General features: G+C 40.5%; 1 protein-coding gene across 1 annotated transcript in view; it reads right to left on the bottom strand.

Annotated features, from left to right (window-relative positions):
* The window catches only part of BABAM2 (BRISC and BRCA1 A complex member 2), a 213924-nt gene that overhangs the window by 165854 nt on the left and 24588 nt on the right, over nt 1-23482 (bottom strand). Inside the window, exon 4 of the mRNA XM_054162432.1 lies at nt 13141-13235. Within this exon, the coding sequence (XP_054018407.1) occupies nt 13141-13235 (95 nt within the window). The remainder of the gene's footprint in view (nt 1-13140; nt 13236-23482) is intronic.

The raw sequence follows: 23482 nt of genomic DNA, 5'->3' as shown, positions 1-23482 counted from the left end.
GGTTACAAGATAGATGTTTGTACATTAAGGGTGCTCAGGAAATGCAGAAACTGAGGCTAGAAAAGGATTTTAAAGCTGTTCACTCTTCCTGAAAAAGTCTATTTTTCCCACAGAGCTCTCTTACAAGATAATCAGACTCTTAAAAGATGCGACTGCCTACTATCAAAAGAGAGTACTGTGCTATCTAATTAATCTCCTCAAGACTTGGCATGCCTAAGTATTTCTTGTTGTACTTTGCTAAGGGATTAGAGGAAGTTTTGTTCCTTTCCAGACCTCCCAGCACATACTCTCACAGAACACAGCTGGTACCTTCACCTGTTCTGAGAAGGAATTTTTTTAATTCCTTCAGCACCTATAAATCCTGTAGCACCACATCCTCAGACCCTCAGTGGACCGCAGTACAGACCACTCTTCTCAATTCTTCAGCTCAATAGCCCTTTTTTAAATAGCAAGTCTTTCACTCGTATCAGTTCTTTGGGTTTTTCTTTCCCTGTAAAAACAAGTAATTTTAGCTACAGTAAAGCGGCTTCACAGCTAATGTCTTGGACAGCATTCGCTAACATTCCTTGAGTGTTTATTGTTGGGTGGCACATGCAGAACTGTTTTCTCTAACCATTTTTTCCTCCCTCAAAATTCCATAAATTAAAATAGATTTATCAGTTAGCGGATCTCACAGCTGAAACAGCATTTCCATCTTTATCTGCACATTTGTACTACAAGAGAGTTTATAGGGCCTTGAAAAAACAGCCCCTAATGAAAAAGATCTACAAAGTATCACTGTATAAATCATAAAACATTGGAAATCAAAATTATTTCTCTACTATACTGAACAGAGAACTTCAAATTAGTTCTCTCTTCTCAAAAAGCATTACCAGAAAAGAACACTTATTTGGCTCCTTTGAGCATGTAAAAGCTGCATATTTGTAAAGTGTGAGGTAAAATTCATGTAAAACTGTGTGAACACTAATGCTGTAAACAAAAGACAAGATGTTGATTAAATTTGAACTATATTTCTGTAGTTATCTTTTAAAAAACAAGCAGAGATGCCTGAGGATCTGATATGAAAGATAACAAGGAAACAGGCAAGTAAATAATGAGTATAACTGAGATTTTGAATCTAATGCAGTTGGAAACTTAGATCAGTAAAAAGATGAAATAGGGAAAACCAGGAGGAAAAGGGGAAAACCGGGAGGAAAAGGGGAAAAAAGGAGGAAAAGGGGAAAAAGGAGGAAAAGGGAAAAAAGGAGGAAAAGGGAAAAAAGGGAGGAAAAGGGGGGAAAAAAGGAGGAAAAGGGAAAAAAGGGGGGAGAAAAGGAAAAGAAAAAAGGGGGGGGGGAAAAAAGGGAAAAGAAAAAAAGGAAAAGGAAAAAAGGAAAGTTGGGGGAAAGCATGCACCTGCATTCATTTTGTGAAATCAATAGAACCTTTGAAAATTACAAGCACGAAGACATCACTTTGCCCCAACAATACTTTCTAAACGAAGGAACCTGCAGGGTCCCAAAACTTAAAACTAATTCCACTGGAGCAAAACACAATTAAAACAGAATTCATAGTCTAGAATGTAATAGAACATGAAATTGCATTATCAGACAGGATTACTATTTCTGACTGACCTCCTGAATCTGCTGGCATATTCATAGATGACTTTTTCTACAGAAAAATGAATTACCATGACTGATCTGGAGTTCAATGGCCCTCTACATTGAATTTAAATGTATTCTCAATTCAGAAAGACTGCTAGTATTTATTTTAAAAATAAATTAAAACTTTGTAAATGTGTTTCTAGAAAGCTAATAAGCTGTTGTCTTCAAGCCAAGCCAAGCCATTTCTTTCTGTTCTAGAGTTCTTGTGAGGAAGTGGAATGTATTGTGCCAGTACCATTAGACATCAGGGCCAGAATCCTTTTATTTTCTGCCAGTTTCCCTAATAACAGTTTTTTTCCACATGTTAATAAAACATTGCTCTAGTATGATTATATTTTAATTAAGTGAAGCAAAGATAGCTGTAACTACATTTTCGGTTTGCTTGTTCATATTAAACATTATTATTGAGCCCTCAGACTTGCAAATAAAAGACATGCCGCTTTCATGCATCTGGCTTGGGATATCATACTTTTGGTTTAAGCTAACAACAACTTGAAAGTCATTAAGATGCTGGAATTCATTACACCACCCTTATCACTAGCATGGTATTTATTTCTTGCAAAGCAGGTACATTATATACACAAAGAACAAATGTAAGCACCAATATGTGGTAACTGGTAATAAGAAGTTATATGGCAGCATGTATTTACACTTCAATATAGCACCATCCATCTGAAGACTCTTTCCTATACTCAATCCTGTTTATTCCTCAGGCAATCATTAGTAATAACGGAGAAAGATAGGCTTTGTGGAGGGAAAACAGATGCTTAACACATGCATCAGGAAAAGAGAGGGGAGGAGAGGAGGGCATTGCTAGATCAACCTGACAGGCCACAAAAGCATTGCTGACAGAGAGGTATTCACAGTGTCAACAGCAGTGCAATAGGCTGAGAAAATCTGAGCAAGTTCCAAAGCCTCCTCCAAGTGCTTTCTAAAGCTACCCTTTTCAAAAAGTCTAGAAATCCCTTTAAGAGTTCCTATAGAGCAGGGGTGACAATAATACACCCTGATCATAGAAGGGATAGCACTAGATACAGATGTCTAAGAAACAGGTAGTGAAGAGTTGCCAGGCACAGCTCCTTAAATGAGAAGTGATGAAGTCTCTCAGAGTGGTCAAATGTGTGGAGACTGGTAATAAGAAAACTGATAGGAAAAGATGATGCAAAGGAGAGACACTTGTTTTCTTATTATGGACTGTGAGCTGCCTTGTGAAAATATCCAGCAGCAGGAACAACTGATGCTGGGAGGCAGCAAGTCATAGACCAAATAGATTCACTGACTACAAGATAACTGCAGGTTCAGTGACTCCAAGAATCCCTTAAAGAATATGCAAAGGCCTAAAAGACTAATTCCAAGCTATGTAAGTGCTCCTTCTGCACTTACCAGAACTACAGGATATGCTACGTGATTTAACACTAGAGAAGCAGAAGAAAGAATGCTCCATTGGACATACAGTTTGGTTTTAGCAGAGAGACAGTGATCTTCTTCCTCAAGCCTGGTAGCAACTGTTGCCCACAGTGAATTTATTCAGAAATCAAGATTAATTCAATATGAATTCAACATAAGATCCAGAAATTCAGAAGGTCAGTGCTCTGGGCTCCAGTATAAAGAAAGAAGACATTGCTTGAAAGAAACAGAAGCCTAAACATCTTTTGCAGCCTATCTATTGCTGTCTCCAACTACCTGAAGGGAGGTTGTAGCTAGAAGGGGATTGGTCTCTTCTCCCAGGCAACCAGCACCAGAAGAAGAGGACACAGTGTCAAGCTGCGCCAGGGGAGGTTTAGGCTGGATGTTAGGAAGAAAAGTTCTTCATGGAAAGAGTGATTGCCCATTGGAATGTGCTGCCCAGGGAGGTGGTAGAGTCAGCATCACTGGAGGTGTTTAGGAAGAGACTGGATGGGGTGCTTGGTGCCATGGTTTAGTTGATTAGATGGTGTTGGATGATAGGTTGGACTCGATGACCTCCAAGGTCTTTCCCAACCTGGTTAATTCTATTCTATTCTATGAAAGCATCCTGTTATTCTGGTCCAACCCTCTTTCCCATCTAACTGTATAATTGCAACAGAGAAGGTCAAATTCACATGACAAATGAAAAACGTTTACTTTTATTTTTTAATTCTTAATGCAACATTATGAATGGAGATCCACTAAAGCATTTCCCCCTCCTGTTTTCAATGATTAAGTTTTTCATCATATTCTCATTAGGTAGTACGGCAGAAAAACATTTTCCCCCACTTTGCCATCCTTCAGTCACATAATCCATGCACATTGCTGAATTATCCTAAAACTACTATTTCCTGGACTGAAATACTGTATTTTAAGAGCTAATATTCTAATTTTTCCATATTCTAGGAAGAAACTGCATTATCAGAGAAGCTTGTGCCAAAAAAAAAATGAATGGAAATATTTCCCCACTGAGTCCTTCAGAGAGCTAATAGAATTAACTCTGCATTTTGCACTAGCAGGATTTAAGCAAGAAAGGCAAAACTACCTGGCTTACCTGGTATTTTCCACCCTCAAAATTAAATAAACAGTATGGAACTGTGATTTCTCAGTTTCTGCATTTGTCAGGTGAAAAGTCCAGCCAAATACTGCGATGAACTAAAGGAGAAATTCTGATCTCAGCATATTCTCTTCTGCTTCATCTTTGAGACACAAACCCAAGCGTTCTAAACTGCACTAGGAAATGCTGACCTTTTGGAAAAAAAGGTAAGGTAAATACATCCAGTGATTTTACATGGATAGAAAATCATAAAATATGAGATGGATAACTCTCTCTCAGCCCTATTAACAATCCCAGACAAAGACGAAAAGTAAAATGGAAAGGCTAATAGATAAATTCATAGGTGATGTCGTTGAGCTAGAAGAGGGAATATTTAGACTGGATACTAGGAAGAAATTCTTTACAGTGAACGTGATTAGGTACTGGAATAGGTTGCCCACTATGGCTGTGGATGGTCCTTCCCTGGAGGTGTTCAAGGTCAGGTTGGGCAACCTGGTCTAGCGGAAGGTGTCCCTGTCCATGACAGGGGGTTAGAATGTAATGATCTGTAAGGTCCTTCCAACCCAAATCATTCCATGATTCTGTGATTCTAAACCAAGGAGTACAAAGAATAATTTTCCAATCCAGAAAGGTCCTGAAGGAAAATGGAAAGATTGTAGAAAAAATTTGTTTTCTCATCATCTCTCTTGATTTCTTTACACTGAGCTGTTTGTAAAGCTTCCATCTTTATCTCACCACTACCCAGACAATCACGATACTCTTGGCACCATGTGACTTCTCAGAAGGACTTCATGAATGTTGGTTTGACATGGGTTGTAGTCTAGCTGGCCAGGCTACCTTCACAGAGGATTCCCAGTCAGGATCCTCTTTTGGACATTTCTCATTTTAAAACCAGTACAAGCACAGCTGAAAAAAAAGGCAGAAAACCTGTGACCTTCATAGCTGGCTCAGGGAAACAAATGAGGATTCCCTGGGGGAACCGTGTGGAGCTCAGACACCAAAACCACACCAAAACATGTGCAAAATGAGATTCTTTCAGATCTGGCTTAAAGAGGAATGATGTACTGGCATAGCTCTATCACTTGACAACATGGACAAAAATATGTGTGATAAATACCAGGAATACCAGAAAAAAGGTCCTTCTCTCAGTAAAGTTCCCGACTTATATGACTCTTCTGATGGTGTAAATTGTGACTCTGTCTCTACTGCTTATCTGTACTGACTCAGCAAGGCCTTAGTGACCACATGCACATAAAGAACCTGATGTTATATATAGAGTATCATATATGTGTACACACACATGTATACATACATCTCCCACATATACAAATGGGTAGGAACAATACAGGAGAGGAGTAAACAGTTTCCAGAATTCAAATTTGCAACAGTGAATAGCATTAGGTCATAAATAATCAAAACATTTTTACATTAAAATATCAAAGTATGACTGAATAGTGAACACAAAAAATTTGAGTACAAAGAAATTTATATTATAAGAATAAAATTCCAATAAAATGCAGAAACCATTCCTGCTTTCTGTTTCATTTACATTCCCAAAGTTAAAGTGACACCAAAGTAATTTAGGGTTTTCAGTATAAAAGTAATAGGTTAGGAGTACAAAAATAGAGACTAGACTAGACTAGACTAGACTAGAATTAACCGTGTTGGAAGAGACCTTCAAGATCATCACATCCAACCTATTATCCAACAGCACCTAATCAACTAAACCGTGGCAACAAGCACCCCATCCAGTCTCCTCCTGAACACCTCCACTGATGCTGACTCCACCACCTGCCCGGGCAGCCCATTGCAATGGGCAATCACTCTCTCTGTGAAGAACTTCTTCCTAACATCCAGCCTAAAGCTCCCCTGGAGCAGCTTGAGACTGTGTTCTGTTGTTCTGGTACTGGTTGCCTGGGAGAAGAGACTAACCTCTGCCTGACTACAAGCCCCCTTCAGGTAGTTGTAGACAGCAATAAGGTCACCCCTGAGTCTCCTCCAGGCTAAGCAACCTCAGCTCCCTCAGCCTCTCCTCAAAGGGCTTGTGTTCCAAACCCCTCACCAACTTTGCTGCCTCTGGACATGTTCCAGCAACTCCAGGCCAGGATGCCATTGGCCCTCTTGGCTGCCTGGGCACACTGCAGGCTCATGTTCAGCCTACAATCAACCAGTATCCCCAAGTCCCTTTCTGCCTGGCTGCTCTCCAGCCACTCTGACCCCAGCCTGTAGCACTGCATGGGGTTGCTGTCGCCAATGTGCAGAACCTGGCACTTGGATGTGTTAGGGTTTCATAACAGAACAGATAACACCTGCATCTTTGCCAACAACAGAACAGCTAGATTATTCAAACAAGATAGTTCAAATGGTACTCACTAACCTAAGGGGGTTTAGGCATTTTTTGTGTGGCTACTGTGAGCACAGGAACAACTGATGCCATGAAACATCTGTCTCATCCATATAATACTAAATGAGGAGCAGTTACAGAAAATAGAATTATATTTAAAAGATCTCTTCACTACCCATTAAAAGCTAACTTATCAAGTCAACAGTAATTATGATTGTGAATTGTGCTGGGTTACACCTATCCTGGATGGGGGCTGAAAGAACCCAACCCCCAGGTGGACAAAAGAACGTTGATCCAGGTGGGCAGAAAGAGACTTGGTCTTTTCCCTCCCAGTAGGAGGCATCCCCTAGGTCAAAGGTGGTTTATTCCACTCCCCCTTCCTGTCCAGCAAGCCCACAAAAAGGGTGGACATCCTTTACTGCCCTTTCTTTCCCTGCTTCACCTGCTGGAGAGATCATCTGCTGCTGTGGCTGCTTCCTGCACTGACCACACAGTGGGGGCCTACTTTCCAAGCTGCATCCAAGCTTTCTAGAGAACTGAATCCGCTTCCATCCAGGGAATACAAGGCCATCTGGGTTTGGTTTTGTGTATTTTCCTATTTATCCTTATCCCTGACCTTTGTAAGCTCTGTCTGTTATTACTATATATATATAGTTCTAAAAATTACCTCTTTTACTTCCAAACTGATTCCAGGCCATTTCTTTTGTGAAATTTTACCTCTCCTTCCCCTATCTGATATTGTTTTACTTTACCAGGAAAGAGAGAAGGGGGGAATCTCAATCTGTTACCATCTGGGATCTTAGACCCTGGGTAAAGCTCAAACCAGCACATGAATACAGCCATGGAAAACAATACAGCCTTCATGACATTGAACATATTGTTAAATGATAAATATGAAGTCTAGTAATTACAAGAACTTAAAATAAACATTGCTTTACACAAGACACAGAGCATGACAGACAACACACTTGAGTAGCATTGAACTAGCTGAGTCAGCTTCACAATGACTGAAACATGTATTCACTATCAACAATTAAACAGGGGGAAATAGTCTTCCCAACATTTCTACTAGCCTAAGAGCTGCAGTGGCCCATGCTCTTAAGTTCTGCAATGGAAAAGCTCTCCTCCCATGTGAATGCAGCTCTAAGTATTCCCACAAGGCTTTCAACACTTACTGGGCTTCAAGAAAAGCTAATATCCTCTTGCCTCCATTCCCACTAAAGCTAATGGAGCCTTTTCAATAGCAATGGGTGGGCAGAATAATTCTGAGGAGATTAGCTGGAGATCTGAAGTAGGATGCTAAAAACCCCAAATCCTTAATCCGATGGTTAGCTTGTATAGACTGCTATTGTATCTGCTTTGCCAAACAGAATATGCCTCAAAAATCACTGGAAAAATGGGGTTAACATTTTGCATAAGCACTTCACTTATTACCTGGCTCACATTAACAATCAAGTAGGCTAACATAACAAACAATTCTTGCTACTCAAACTGGCGTCACTGTAATAGGCTCCAAATTAATCTCATCCGTACACAATCATTAATCTCATTTTGTGCCAAGTGAATTTTTAATCAGAATGGAGTGAATCATAGGTTGTTTTTAAAATACATTTCCAATACTTGTCATCCAAAATGAATAAACACTAGAGCAGGGAAGAACTTTCCTATTTACATTCTGAGAAGCTGATTTATTTAGGCATACTATACACACAAGTATCAAATACACACAATAAATGAGGATATTTTTAATGAGAATCAAGAATAAATGTTTATTTCTGATAATGCTTTGAGCATGAATAGCATCATCAACCTAAAGAATTTAGCCCTCTGACTGTAATTAAAACTGTATGACAAACAAAAGGAACAGTTGCCCCTTTGTTGAGTTGTTTCTCAATCTCTACATCATTCCAGCAGATCAGAATACATGCAATTAGTCTCTGAAACAAATAGTGTAACTACTTCTGGTAAGGCCCATAATGAAGCATAGATTTTGCAGTGCTCAACTGGAGATTTGACCTGTGTTTCAAACTGAAGTGACCTTAATATTTGTGGAAGACATAGAAATAAAGCTGAGTTTCAACTAGCATTTTCAACTTGATTCTGCAACTGCAACAGCAGTGCAACAGAGCAGTTGATTGGCTCAGCTTGTAGGAATGAATGTGCTCAACATATCACCCCACTGCTGAAACACAGGCCCAACCTCCAGGAACTCTTTGGGAGGGGAAAAAGGGAAAAGGCAGTGTGTCTTCACCTACAGCACACACTTTTATAAAATGCCCTATTTCTGGAATCTTGGTTTAGCTCTCTGGCTAACAGCTGCTTGACTAAACTTCCATTACAGTGCTCAGACAAAAAACTAACCCGAAATTCTGCCTGTGGCCATGAATGCCGAAGGAGTGAGAGAAGTGATCTTCAGCACAGCCATTCAAATGTCTTCAAGGTCTACTGAGAGCCTCTATTGAACCAGCACAAGCCTGAGGAACCTAGAGTACCTGGTTCTCATTTCCAGTTAAGCATAATGCCAGACTCAAGCCACCTAACAGCACCTGATGCCTTCCATTTGGAAAACAAGGCACTGGGAGATGAGAGCAGTGCAGGAAGTTTCAGTGTCACAATTCCCACAGATCTGGCGGCATACATTAGAGACTGCACTCCTCATTTAATACCACCTACATGCTTTTGTGAACAGTAGATTCTGTTTTGATTGCAAGGAACTGGTGCATCAGAAGTATCTGAAGGTTGATCAAGAGTACTAATTTATGCTCAACATGCTAATCTATTTTTACTCACTAGAAAGGTATCTTAGCACATTAAAACATTCTGCTAATATTTTAGAATTGTTTTCATTAAATGGATCTGAGATCTGTGGCAAAAAGGGAGCTACTCAAATACTCAGCACAAAAAGCAAGTTATTCCTGATGTAACCATCTGAGGAAAAACTCTGCAAACCATACTGAACATTAAAAGGCAAATGCAAAAGGAAAAATATGCCACGATGCACAGCCGCAAGGTGGAGATGGCAAGCTCTGATAACATCAGGATGGACTGCAGGAGAATAACCAGGTACCTAGACAAAACTAGTTACACTTACACAGTGAATGCTACAACTGCTGGCTTGAAAAATTATTTTTGGTTTATTTTTAATTCATTTTAAAATAGACTGGTTAATATCTCATTAGGCATGAAGGAGCAAATGCCTCTTCAAGTCACTTCCCAGCGAAGCACACAGGAAGTTTCTTCTGCCCAAGCACAGAACAAACCCAACGTATCACAAAGAAGTATCATTAATGAACAACACAAGACAGACAGACAACAACTATAAAACTAGGAAACAAACAAAAGCAAACAAAACCCCACAAACAAACAAAAAGAATGTTTTAATCCTTGGAGGTTTCACTATGGATCACTAGTGCTAGTGATTTCTTCTCACATTAGAAATATGGTTATCGTACCCCATAAAAATAGCGCTTCTGCAAGAAGCCTCAAATTACCTTCTAACATCTCATTTGCTATTAGCTATTAATTTCAGCTTTCCAGCACATTAAAAGGTGCTCCTCTTCCTTTAACATCAACTGCAGAAAGTGGCTGTTAGTGTGAATACACCTCAGGAGACTATAAAATTGTGAAATGAAACAAGGAAAGGGGAATAGGAGAACTGTCAAATAGAAATGTGAAAACAATTCTGAAACAGTCACACAAAGGAAACCTTTTCTGTAAACAAGCCTAACAAAATAGCTATTCAGTTGCATCATGCCCCTTCCTCAGAACAGTTTGTATGCTTGAAAGGAGGTGTTTAAGAAGTGACTGGATGAGGCACTTGGTGCCATGGCTTTGTTGATTAGGTGGTGTTGGGTGATAGGTTGGACTTGACAATCTTGAAGGTCTTTTCCAACCTGGTTAATTCTATTCTATTCTATTCTATTCTAAGGAAATGATCAGGGGAAGCAAAGAAAGAAGACATTCACCTTTTAAAAACATGTTATGTATGACAAAAATAATTGTTAATTATTTTTAAACTGAAGTCTTTCGACGCAACTTAACATCAAGTAAATAAAGCTAAAAACCCCAAAATGAACACATCTCTGTCATCACGTGTGAATGACGTTTACTTCTTCCCCCATGACACCCTTACCACAAAACTGAACAGCCTGACAGCCTCTGACTTACTTTGGGGAGCTCCCATGCCTGATGAAATCACACAGCCCCACTGGAGATGTTCTGATAAAGCACAAGAGTGGCTGCAGGAGAGGAATACTGAAAAAGCCTCTCGCCTGGCAAGGCTCTAGCTGGAAGTAGTTCCATTAAAAGACATTTCCAGGCACCCATTTGTGTCAGTGATTCTTACATATCCTTACAAGAAGGGTATAAAATGAAATGTATTTCAATGTCAATTGCTCTTGAGGCCAATCTTCTAATGAAAGGGGAAAAAATAAAAAGAGATCATAACCTATGGTGTGGGTGACCAAGCAAGAATTACAATAGAGACTCTGGCAAAGGCATACTTCTCTGACACAGCTACTAAAACTCTGCATCCTAAGCACAGGCACTGGGTATTTATTGGAAAAAGCATGCCCAAGCACTATTGGCAAGCAATACTGTCGATGCAGAAGCCAGACTGCAGGTCTGCAAAGACAGAAGAATGGAGCCCAAAGAGTGGGGGAGAGTAGAAGTGAAAGACATTCTGGCTTTCAAGATACCTTAATACAGCTGTCAGTAACTTCTGACAGGGAGAAATACTTTAAAAGCATCACAAACAAGGCTTTAATGGTTGAGGCTAATTTTGAATAGTGAATAAACACAACTGTGTTTCAGGTTGTGGTGTTTTTCTCTTCCATAGTAATAAGACTGTGAAAAAATATTTTCATATGAGGGTAATTTATGACCTTTCCTCCTTTTTCTAAAGGGCATTTCTTCGTCTTCGTCTTCGTATAACACTACCACAGAGGAGCAGGTTTCTAATTTGACACAGTGGTTTCAACAAAACACAACCTTTTTATCTGCTTTTATCTGTCTTCACTGAAAAACCAAAAATTGCCATCACTACAGATCGTTACTCTACTTGTTCTGGAACAAAAAGCTTTTTAAAGACACAGTGGAGTAAGCCTTTTTTGATGAAACAGATCTTTTAACATGGTCAGATACTAAAAGACATCTTTCTAAAAATACTCTGAGTAGTTATCGCAAACAGAAGAGAATTAACCAGGTTGGAAAAGACCTTTGAGATCATCAAATCCAACCTATCACCCAACACCATCTAATCAACTAAACCATGGCACCAAGTGCCTCATCCAGTCTCTTCCTAAACACCTCCAGTGATGGTGACTCCACCACCTCCCTGGGCAGCACATTCCAATGGCCAATCTCTCTTTCTATGAAGAACTTCTTCCTAACATCCAGCCTAAACCACCGCTGGCGCAGCTTGAGACTGTGTCCTCTTGTGCTGGTGCTGGTTGCCTGAGAGAAAAGACCAACCCCCACCTGGCTACAACCTCCCTTCAGGTAGTTGTAGAGAGCAATAAGGTCTCCCCTGAGCCTTCTCTTCTCCAGGCTAAACAATCCCAGCTCCCTCAGCCTTTCCTCTATAGAGTTTTTGCTCCAAACCCCTCCCCAGCTTTGTTGCCCTTCTCTGGACATCTTCCAGCAATTCAACCTCTTTCCTAAACTGAGGGGCCCAGAATTGGACACAGGACTCAAGGTCAGTACAGGGCAGAACGACCTCCTTGCTCCTGCTGGCCACACTATTCCTGATGCAGGCCAGGATGCCATTGGCCTTCTTGGAAGCCTGGGCACACTGCTGGCTCATGTTCAGCCTACTCTCAAGCAGTATCCCCAGGTCCCTTTCTGCCCAGCTGCTCTCCAGCCACTCTGACCCCAGTCTGTAGCACAGCATGGGGTTGCTGTGGCCAATGTGTAGAACTCAGCACTTAGATGTGTTCAACCTCATGCCCTGCGTCTCTGCCCATCTGTCCAGCCTGTCAAGATCCCTCTGCAGATCTCTCCTACCCTCTAACAGACCAACACCTGCCCCCTGCTTGGTGTCATCTGCAAATTTACTGATGATGGATTCTATCCCCTCATCCAGATCATCAGTAAAATTACTGAACAGAATGGGGCCCAGCACTGATCCCTGGGGCACACCACTAGTGACTGGCTGCCAGATGGATGTGGCACCATTCACCATCACTCTCTGGGCTGAGCCCTCCAGCCAGTTCCTAGCCCAGCACAGAATGCTGCTGTCCAAGCCAGGGGCTGACAGCTTGGCCAGGAGTTTGCTGTGGTGAACGGTATCAAAGGCCTTGCCGAATTCCAGGCAGACTACATCCACAGCCTGCCCCACATCCACCAGGCAGTCACTTCATGATCTAAGGGAGATCAGGTTGGTCAGGCAGGACCTGCCTTTCCTAAATCCATGCTGGCTAGTCCTCTTGTCTCAATTAAAATACCTTTTTTGAAATCCACAATTTTTATGGATTCAACTTCAAATCAGATTGGAAGTCAAAGTGTTTATATTCACCCAGAAGTGAGATACAAGTTGTGGTGGTTTTTTTTTCTTTATTCTGCATTGTCGGCAAATTCCTACTGCTGAAGATATTCTGAAAATGTCAAGTCTCTTTGCATGGTGTAAGGCTCTCAAACAGTAAAGTACTTACATGCAAGGCAGAAGGATCTGGCAAAAATTCAGCATCCTCTCCAAAAATAAAATCTGGTGGCAGGTCAGGATAGTGAGCATTGAAAATTATATCCCCTGAAAATTGATAAATGAAAACATTGTTTGCACTTGTATATACATACTTATAAACAAACAACTGCATACATGATAGCTACTTTAAGTACATTTCTTGTATATATTATCCATTTAATTCTCTTAAAATTCACATGGAAGATAAGCATCAGATGTTTTGGGGGATGAAGTCAAATTCCTGAGGCATAGCTTCTTCCTCCTCTGCAGGCAATGAAACATGAAATATATTATTGCTTCGTATCTCAAATGGCAATTCAACCTCTATTGAGGGTTGTCTCAAAACACCCAGTTAGAAGAGGGCTCATGTTTGCAGAAAGTACCATATTTAGATTGCTGTGGTTTGCATATTGTGTCAAAGTCAAATGCAAGCTACCAAGATCGGGATTTTTGAAATACTGGAGTTTTTAAAACTTAGTATCACTTACTCCCTCTTCTCCTTGCCACCCACAACTCTAAGAAGGAAGAATAAGCAGTTCAATAGGAAACGTTCCAATCATCCAAATTCTGGCCAAGAGAAGTGCAGTATTACGCACTTAATGGAGGGACTAAAATTAACTAAAAATATAAAACTTAATCACAGCTTGGCAGGGAGTTCTCATCTTGCCAGTGACACAAGAGCCACAGTTAATTACTGATGTGACAGTTCACAGAAATCCAGGTTGTATTATTTCACTAGTAAACACACTTCAGAGTTCATACAAGCCAGCACACAGTCATCTGCATGTGAGATGTGAAAGAACACACAGTTCAAGGATAAAAAAGTAATTGGGGGGGGGGGGGAGAAGTAACCAGGGCTACTTCTGTAGCTCTCAATCACTCTTTCCTTTTTATGAAGATACAAAATAATCATAGAATCAGTAAGGTTGGAAAAGACCTCAAAGATCATTAAGTCCAACCTGTCACCCAACACCTCATGACACCAAAACCATGGCACCAAGTGCCACGTCCAAACCCCTCTTGGACACCTCCAGGGGTGGTGACTCCACCACCTCCCTGGGCATTTCAACAGCTAACAGCTCTCTCTGTGAAGAACTTTCTCCTCACATTGAGCCTAAACTTCCCCTGGTGCAGCTTGAGACTGTGTCCTCTTGTTCTGGTGCTGATTGTCTGGGAGAAGAGACCAACCCCCTCCTGGCTACAACCTCCCTTCAGGTAGCTATAGACAGCAATAAGGTCTCCCCTGAGCCTCCTCTTCTCCAGGCTGAACAACCCCAGCTCCCTCAGCCTCTCCTCACAGGACTTGTGCTCAAGGCTTCTCCCCAGCCTCGTTGCCCTTCTCTGGACATGTTCAAGAGTCTCAACATCTTTCTTAAGCTGAGGGGCCCAGAACTGGACACAGGACTCAAGGTGTGGCCTAACCAGTGCTGAGTACAGGGGCAGAATAACTTGCCTGTTCCTGCTGGCCACACTGTTCCTGATGCAGGCTAATAATGCTGAGCTTTTGCACAAAGCACATTTGTGAGGTGGCAGGTATTACAAGCAAGATGCCAGTAACTACTGTGTGTTTACCACTTACTTAAAATCTACACAGCAAAGTAAAACCAGTAATGGTAAACCCTGTAAACAATTCTGTTCAGATAACGTTAAACCACATACTTTTTTTTCAGAAATTATGAATGCAGAATTGGAGAAAAGCATTAACTGAACAAATCTTACAATAGATGGTTCAGTGATGTCTCCATCTCAAGTCATTCAACATGAGTGTTTCAATAGCTAATGTTCTATAGTTACCTTAGCTGTGTCTGGAAGCAGGATGCTATAAAGATCAGTTTGCAGAGGTTGAGGGCTCATGACCAAGAAGCCAATGGTCACTCTTGGCCTATGACTTAGGTAGCTAACGCTACTCTGATAGAAAAGAATTTAATCTGTGGTTTTGCCAAGTTCTTATGTGATGCCAAGTATTTAACATTTTTCATACTGCATGCTTTTCATTCTCTGCATTCCTGCTTTAAAAGAGTTGACAAAGCAAAGCATACATAGCTACAAGCTCAGCTTGCTAGGAGCTGCACTCCAACTACATAGATACTAAAGAAAGGGCGGTTTAAAATAAAAGAAGGTGCAAAATAACTGTATATTTTTATGTTGTATCTTTGTAATTGGTTAGTAAAAAGCTATTACAGAACTTTACATCATGAGGTGGGTTCAAGATTCTGCTTAGTGAGGTTTTCAATAAACTCTATTCACCTCTGCAAGCTCCACAGTAATGAGGGAACTTCAGGAAAGGTGCGACAGCACAATGTGAAGGGCACAAACATCTTCCTCAGTATTTTCAGTTCTACAGCAACATGAAGTGAAAAGAACTCACAGCATCTCCCAGAACATCATATGCATTGTTCAAGCAGCTCCCAGAACATCACATGCACTGTTCAAGTATGACAGCTTTGTATAACACTATCAGTTTAACATGCTGGGGTTAGTGTCAGCTGTATGTCCCATGCAGTGACTCCTGAAGCTGGGGATGGTACCTTCTGACCACCCAGGTGAGATATGTGGCCACACAGAGTTTAGGCACCTTACAGTTGCAGATGGCTAAACTAATCTATTAATTCTCTCACATGTTCACAATTCTTCTTTACCATCTTCTTCCACTGAATATTAGTAACAGTCTTTATCCACAGTGAGTGACCAAAAATATCTGGTTGAAGATACAAAATAATCATAGAATCAATAAGGTTGGAAAAGACCTCAGAGATCATCAAGTCCAACCTGTCACCGAACTCCTCATGACTACTCAACCATGGCTTCAAGTGCCACGTCCAATCCCCTCTTGAACACCTCCAGGGTGTTTTGTTTTAAAAAGGGTTTTTTGTTTGTTTTGTTTTAAAAACAAAGTATTTTGTTTTAAAAAGTTTTCATGACCTACTACTATCAAAGAACTGTTCACTACACAAGACAGAATCCAGAGTCAAAATTAACATTTTCATATTAGATTTTCCATTACTATTATTTGTAATTACTATAATTGCTTCTACTAGCCCAGAGTAAACATGCCTCAAATCCAAAGTCCCAGTTTTCTTTAGTAAAATTTATTTTGAGCCCAAATACATCAGCATTAAAGCCAATGTGCATCACAAGACTGATTTTCTCTCCAGGCATTTTCCCAAAGGCTATACAGTACATGGCTGAAGGGCTCTCCACGCTTCAAAATAAAGAAAGGTATTATTTCAGTGCTTGTTAATCATACAGTCACAGAACACTAGTGCTGAGACCGTTCTCAGAACATTCTACAACCCATGGAACCTCAAAAATTGTACTGCTGTCCTTATTTCCTAACTAAATTGGAAATATATCATTTAAGGAATCATTAACACTCTTTCTGACAGCACCATAGGTTTTTGAAGCAAACACAAACCCTAATTTATTCTGCTACAATCAAACCTCACATAGACTAAGTGACAACCAATAAAGACCAAAAAATTCATAACAAAATGGGGCTTCCACTTCAGCGTAAACAACTAGAAAAGCACCGTGTTTCTCTATAGTCAATGGGCTTCAGTCTGTCAGTTAAATACAGCATCCTACTAGCCAAGAGCTGACTTCAGAATATTATTTTTTTTTAATATATTTAAAAAGCAAAAAAAAAGCATCCTCTCACTTGGATTTTATCCTAGCAAGTCTCAGTTCTGTCAAGAATCCAAAGTCGTTAATCTATTTGCTAAAAGTTATCAATGAAAAAAAACCCCACAAGCAAAAAAACCAACCAAACAAATACATAGAATAGAATAGAATAAACCAGGTTGGAAGAGACCTTCAAGATCATCGTGTCCAACCCATCGACCAAGCCAACCCACCTAATCAACAAAAAAACACCACCACCTTTTCTGAGCTGTAGTAGGCATTCACCCTTGTGACCCCTGCACTTTGTACCTTTTCTGCTCCATCCTCTCCCCCTCCATATAGTTTCTCTTATGGTTTGTTGAATTTACCTTACTAGGACAGGAAAATTAACACCTTTGACTCTAGAAAGCATAGAATAGGGATAGAATAGGGATAGAATAGGGGTAGAATAGGGATAGAATAGGGGTAGAATAGGGATAGAATAGGGGTAGAATAGGGATAGAATAGAAGAGACCAGACCAGGTTGGAAGAGACCTTCAAGATCATCAAGTCCAACCCATCATCCCAAACCATCTAATCAACTAAACCATGCAACCAAGCACCCTATAAAGTCTCCTCCTGAAAACCTCCAATGATGGTGACTCCACCACCTCCCTGGGCAGCACATTCCAATGGGCAATCACTCTCTCTGTGTAGAACTTCTTCCTAACCTCCAGCCTAAACTTCCCCTGGCACAGCCTGAGACTGTGTTCTCCTGTTCTGGTGCTGGTTGCCCGGGAGAAAAGTAGGTACCAAGGTATGAGTATGCCCCAGTCACCAGCTATGAGCACAAGCTGTTTTCATAATTTATATATCCTTGACAAAAATACAGCATTGCAAGTCAGCTGAAACATTAAACAAACCAGTTCTAAATCTGAAGCAAACTGCAGTTAACAGTTTGCTTGACAGGGCTATGATGCATAAATAAACCCCACTTCTTTACACTCATATAAAAGGTATTTAAACAATCACAACAGCCAGTGCAACAGCCAGACTGGGTTTACTTCATACAAATAATAACACTGGTTCTGCAGTAAACTTACAAAAAATAATAGAATTGATTTGGGGTAAAAACATAACATTTTCAACCAACAAAGCCATCTGCAAAACTATTTTGCTTAAGAGTTTGAGAATTATTACCAATTGCAGTTTCAAAGCAAAACCATCAAACCCAAAAATCAATACAACCCTGAATTCTCTTCTGCTCTTGCCTAAATGAAATAAAGGCCCTTTTCCTTGCAACTCAGCACTTGAGTGTGTAGTTTCCTATGTTTCAACTCTATTTGCCCTGATTGCCTTGACAGAAGGCAAACTATGTGGTGTTCCACAGTGCTATTGACCATGACCAGCATTAAGAACAATGCAAGAAAAATCTTCACACGCACTCAGACCATAGTTACCTCAGTTCTGTAGATACACTAGCCAATAACTACTCCAGTGGAATTACATTCCCACTTAAATACTATTACAGAGTTGAAAATTGATTCAATAAAGTCATGGAGTAAAAGATAAATTTAGAAGAAAAAACGTATGATACGTCTTCTGCTTTTTATTACCCAGAGATTACTTTCTCTTCCTTCTCTCCCCTCAGGCAAAGAGCATTACATTTTGAAATATTTCACTCCACTGGATTTCAAAGGAAAAGTTAATATGCTCCCAACAGATAAATATTAATACTTAAATCAATTCTTTTCTCACACACACACAGAGTGCTCTCTTCTCATCTATCAAAATGCATAAGCAAGTCTCCTTGTAACTTCATTTTTCTCTTCTCTTAACCATATTGTAAATTTGGTTGTACTGAAAAATGTTATGACAAAGCCACAGCATTAGCATCTCTCATTACCTAAAAGCAGTAGAATTGGGAAGCAAAACAACAGCTAACTTCCTAAACTCTACTTTTGAAAGGGTATCTATATTCTTCAGCTTTTTCTGACCCTAGTATTTCTAAATCAGCACTAAGTATGCAGAATAGATGTGTATTCGCTGCAGCCTGGAGCGAGACAAGTCTGAACGGCACTCATCATATCACAGTATCACCAAGGTTGGAAGAGACCTCAAAGATCATCAAGTCCAATCTGTCACCACAGATCTCATGACTAGACCATGGCACCAAGTGCCATGTCCAATCCCCTCTTGAACACCTCCAGGGATGGTGACTCCACCACCTCCCCAGGCAGCACATTCCAATGGCTATCAACTCTCTCCATGAGCCTTCTCCTCACCTCGAGCCTAAACTTCCCCTGGCATAGCTCGAGACTGTCTCCTCTTGTTCTGGTGCTGGTTGCCTGGGAGAAGAGACCAACACCCTCCTGGCTACAACCTTCTTTCAGGTAGTTGTAGACAGCAATGAGGTCTTCCCTGAGCCTCCTCTTCTCCAGGCTAAGCAATCCCAGCTCCCTCAGCCTCTCCTCACAGGGCTGTGCTCGAGGTCTCTCCCCAGCCTCGTTGCCCTTCTCTGGACACATTCAAGTGTCTCAATGTCCTTCTTAAACTGAGGAGCCCAGATCTGGACTCAGTACTCAAGGTGTGGCCTAACCAATGCAGAGTACAGGGGCACAATGACTTCCCTGCTCCTGCTGGCCATACTATTAATGCAGGCCAGATCAAACCCATTTGGCTTTTAAGAAACAAACAAAAACTACAAATGTAACTTGACAATGAAATGCATTCACAAATAATAGGGAAGAGTGTTGATGAAAGCGGCCAAACCTATGTGCAGAAACAGCTCTGGGAAATTAAAGAAACTGCTCCTGGTAAATATAAAAAAGATAATTATTTACAATTGTATTATTCATGTATTCAGAACACTGTCCTATCTCTTCTGGAAGCCACACAAATTGCAGACAGAACACACTGATCAGCTCCCTCTATAAACAAATTCTTATATGAATCAGCCATTGCTAATTGCCTTTAGAGGTACAAAAATAATCAGTTATTCACTATGATCTGCAGACAAGATACTATGTCAGTGTAGTCAGCAGTGTGAAAGGATTTAAATGAAATCATTCCAGACCTCCTGAATTGTCACTGGATTCCACCCTCAAGACTTTTTTTGCTCTACAGGCTTTACTTCAAATACAGTAATACACTACCTATAGGCACCATATTAATTAATTGGTTGGCAGGAAAGATACAATTCCTGAAATGAGAGTATAGCTTTAGTAAATACAAGAACTACTACTGGAAGAAGATCCAAGAGTAATTCTGGTTTTACTGTGGCACTGCTGTTGCCAGGCTATTCTTCTCTTAAGCAGAGTATGGTAATTAAACCTCAGCAGCTCCACCTAAAACAATCTGTTGAAGCAGGACTTCTGCCCACACAAGAGGATAACTACCCTCAAACGGTATCCAAGAATACCATCAAACTTCTGCTCACCTGACTGCAACAATAATGCTATTACAGCAAACCAAGAGTAGCTACAACTTTTTACAAGTCGTTTAGTGTAGGTCAGAAATACTCCTGAAGCAAATGCAAATCAAGGTATGACAACAGGAAAGGTTTAAAAGTCAGTATTAAAGAGGTCTTAATAAAAAGACAATTTTAAAAAGTATTAGATTCCATTAAAAAAAAAAAATCCCTTTTCTCTAACTCTGTGCCACTACAGAAGAGATCCTAAGTACTCTACTACTGGCAAGGTACTCTAGTACACTGCAAAGGACCAGGTCTCCATGAGCTTGTAGCAGTTGTTATTTGAAATGCCTTAGGGCACATCTATGGCAGCTATAACAGACAGGTTTTCAGACAAATCAGTGCTCTTTGGGTCAGCAGCTGAAAAAGCCAAGTAAAATACCCTAGGGAAGCTCAGAGTTAGACACCTATCATTAGGCAAGTGAATCTCATCACACTTGTCCAATACAAGAAGGTGTAAGAAGGGTCAGGAGGATGGTTACTTGGTTCTTGGGCAAAGGGTTATAGGTGTGGGTTGTTGGGTTTGTTTGTTTGTTTTTCCCTTAACTTCAACTGACAAATGCTGCTGTAGAGGAGGAAGAAAAAGGTGTGGGGGGAAGAGATATAAGACTGCAGACAGCCAGAGAAATTAGGCTCTTGTAAATTGGGCAATTTGCAAAACTTGAGCAAAAGCAACAGGTAATAAAAGAGAAGATACTGATAGAAATTAAAGACAGGCAACATTTGGCAAACACATTGAAACCAGAAACACTGAGTATATCAGAAAAGGAAAGGCAGAATTGAAGGACAGATACATTCAAGCAAACAGCCTGCAGACCATCACCAGTAACTACAACCCAAACAGAAGAAGAAAGGAGGAAAGAGTAAAATGGGAAGGCACTATGGAATTACTAATGTGGAGGCCTAATCTAAAATATTTTAAGGCTCTGTTAATCCACACTTGTACCAAGGTACTTGTAAAGTCACTTTTCCTTATGCAGAAATATACCATTCAAGGCTTATGCCTGCCTTGGCCCCTCAGTTTAGGAAGCACATCGAGACACTTGAACGTGTCCAGAGAAGGGCAACAAGGCTGGGGAGAGGCCTTGAGCACAGCCCTGTGAGGAGAGGCTGAGGGAGCTGGGGTTGTTTAGCCTGGAGAAGAGGAGGCTCAGGGGTGACCTCATTGCTCTCTACAACTACCTGAAAGGTGGTTGGAGCCAGAAAGGGGTCAGTCTCTTCTCTCTAGCAACCAGCACCATAACAAGAGGACAGAGTCTCAAGCTGCATCAGGGGAAGTTTAGGCTTGAGGTGAGGAGAAAGCTCTTCACTGAGAGAGTCATTCGCCATTGGAATGTGCTGCCCAGGGAGGTGGTGGAGTCACCATCCCCAGAGGTGTTCAAGAAGGGATTGGACGTGGCACTTGGTGCCATGGTCTAGTCATGAGGTCTGTGGTGACAGGTTGGACTCGATGATCTTTGAGGTCTCTTCCAACCTTGGTGATACTGTGATACTGAAAAATTTCATTCATTTACTTGCTCAAGGGAAGTCCAGAGCATAAGGAAGAGTGTAAAAATAAGAAAAAAAAATATCACAAATAACCAAAGTGAAAGTGATTATTTAAAAGGGCAAAGTATTGTTGCAAACTCGTGTTCTGAGAAGGAAAAAAAGTAATTAAAATATTAGACTCTGAACATTTCCCACTGGACACATTCATTAGATAATGAGCAAGTTGCTGAAGATTCATTACCCCTGCCATGTAAAGCAAGACTCAGCAAAACTTCAGGAAACATCCTCCAGAAAAATCTTTGGTACCTTGCATGACCCAGCAAAAATACACCTGGTTATGCAATTCTTAAACCTTACAGTAACTTGTAAAATAATTTCTGCAGATGTTTATTCACACAACAAACAAGTGTTTAGCAAACACATTTGCAAAGTAGCTTTGAAAAGGGCAATGAGGAGGTCAGGCTCTTCCCCATATTTATGATTTTGGTTTTTTCTAATTACTTCCTTAAAGCAGAAAGACTAGACAAACCTCCAGAAGGAGTTCCATCACAGGAATAAAGATAGATGAAACTCTGTGCAGTATCTCATGGGTATTATCCTAGAGACTAGTTAGGCAGCAGAACTGTGATTTCCCCCTCTGAAGCCTGCAACTAAAATGAGTAGGAAACCAAAAAACAGAAATCAGAATCAAAAAAAGGAGAAAAACTAAGTTTTAAAGAACAGGAAAGAAACATTCTTTGGGATCAAGGAAACCAAAGTGGTGGTAGTAGAACCCAGAGCTGTAATACACTCACATAAAAGCAGTAAAAATCAGATAGAAGATGAAAATACTAGAGTTCAAGAGGCCACAGAGAACAGTAGCACCACAAGGGCAACACATTGTTTAATCACTGTGAAATTCCAGATGACAGCACTCAAGGACAGAGAGGGAGAGAGGCATCAATGCCTGAAAATGTGAAGAAAATGTGAAGAGCACAGGCAAAAAAGTAAGTCAGGCTGTGTTAGCAGCAAAAAGCAGTGAAAGCTTGAGTGAAAATGGAAAACCAAACCCAGAGACCAAGGAATTGATTCTTAATGTAGTATTTTAATTATGAGTATTATTCAATAAAGACTATTACAGCTTATAACTCTGCTTACCCTGACAGCTTCTACTACAACATCTGCCTTCATGTTTTAGCAAGGAAGACCAGTATGTCTGCAAGAGTTACAAAACACTTCACCTCAAAATACACAAATACTTCTTCCAGAAAGGATAACAAGCTATTCAGCAGATATGGCTGTTCAGTTAGCAGCTCAGCATACCACTTATGCCAAGTTTTGTCCTTGGAGCACAAACTCAACCTCTTACAGGATGTAACAGACAGTCTTATTGGAGACAAAATTCCTGTTAACAGCTTGAAAAACTCAAATATAAAAGCAGTAAGTTTAATACAGCAGCACTGAGTGCTAGATGAACTAAAAAACAAACAACCCAGTTGTCTCAGATTTTGAATTGACCATCTAGTAAAGAGCAGGCTCAAGTTTTCCAACCATTCTGGCCATGAACACACAAAATTTATGTCTTCCTTGACAGAAGAAAAGGTAAAAGTGTCTCACTGAAAGCACCATTAAAAAAATCTCAGATGTGTGATGGCAAACAAATAGTATGACAAACTAATGGATCTCTAACACTGACAAAGTTTTCTCCGTTACAAAATTGTGGGTATCTCCAAGGTCTCCAAAGTTCCTCGCTGCACCTGAGTGTAACAGTCAG

This window comes from Dryobates pubescens, chromosome 6 (genome assembly GCF_014839835.1).
Source record: "Dryobates pubescens isolate bDryPub1 chromosome 6, bDryPub1.pri, whole genome shotgun sequence".
NCBI lineage: Eukaryota > Metazoa > Chordata > Aves > Piciformes > Picidae > Dryobates > Dryobates pubescens.
Note: the sequence above shows the minus strand (reverse complement) of the source record. Positions and strands in the feature narration are given on the sequence as shown.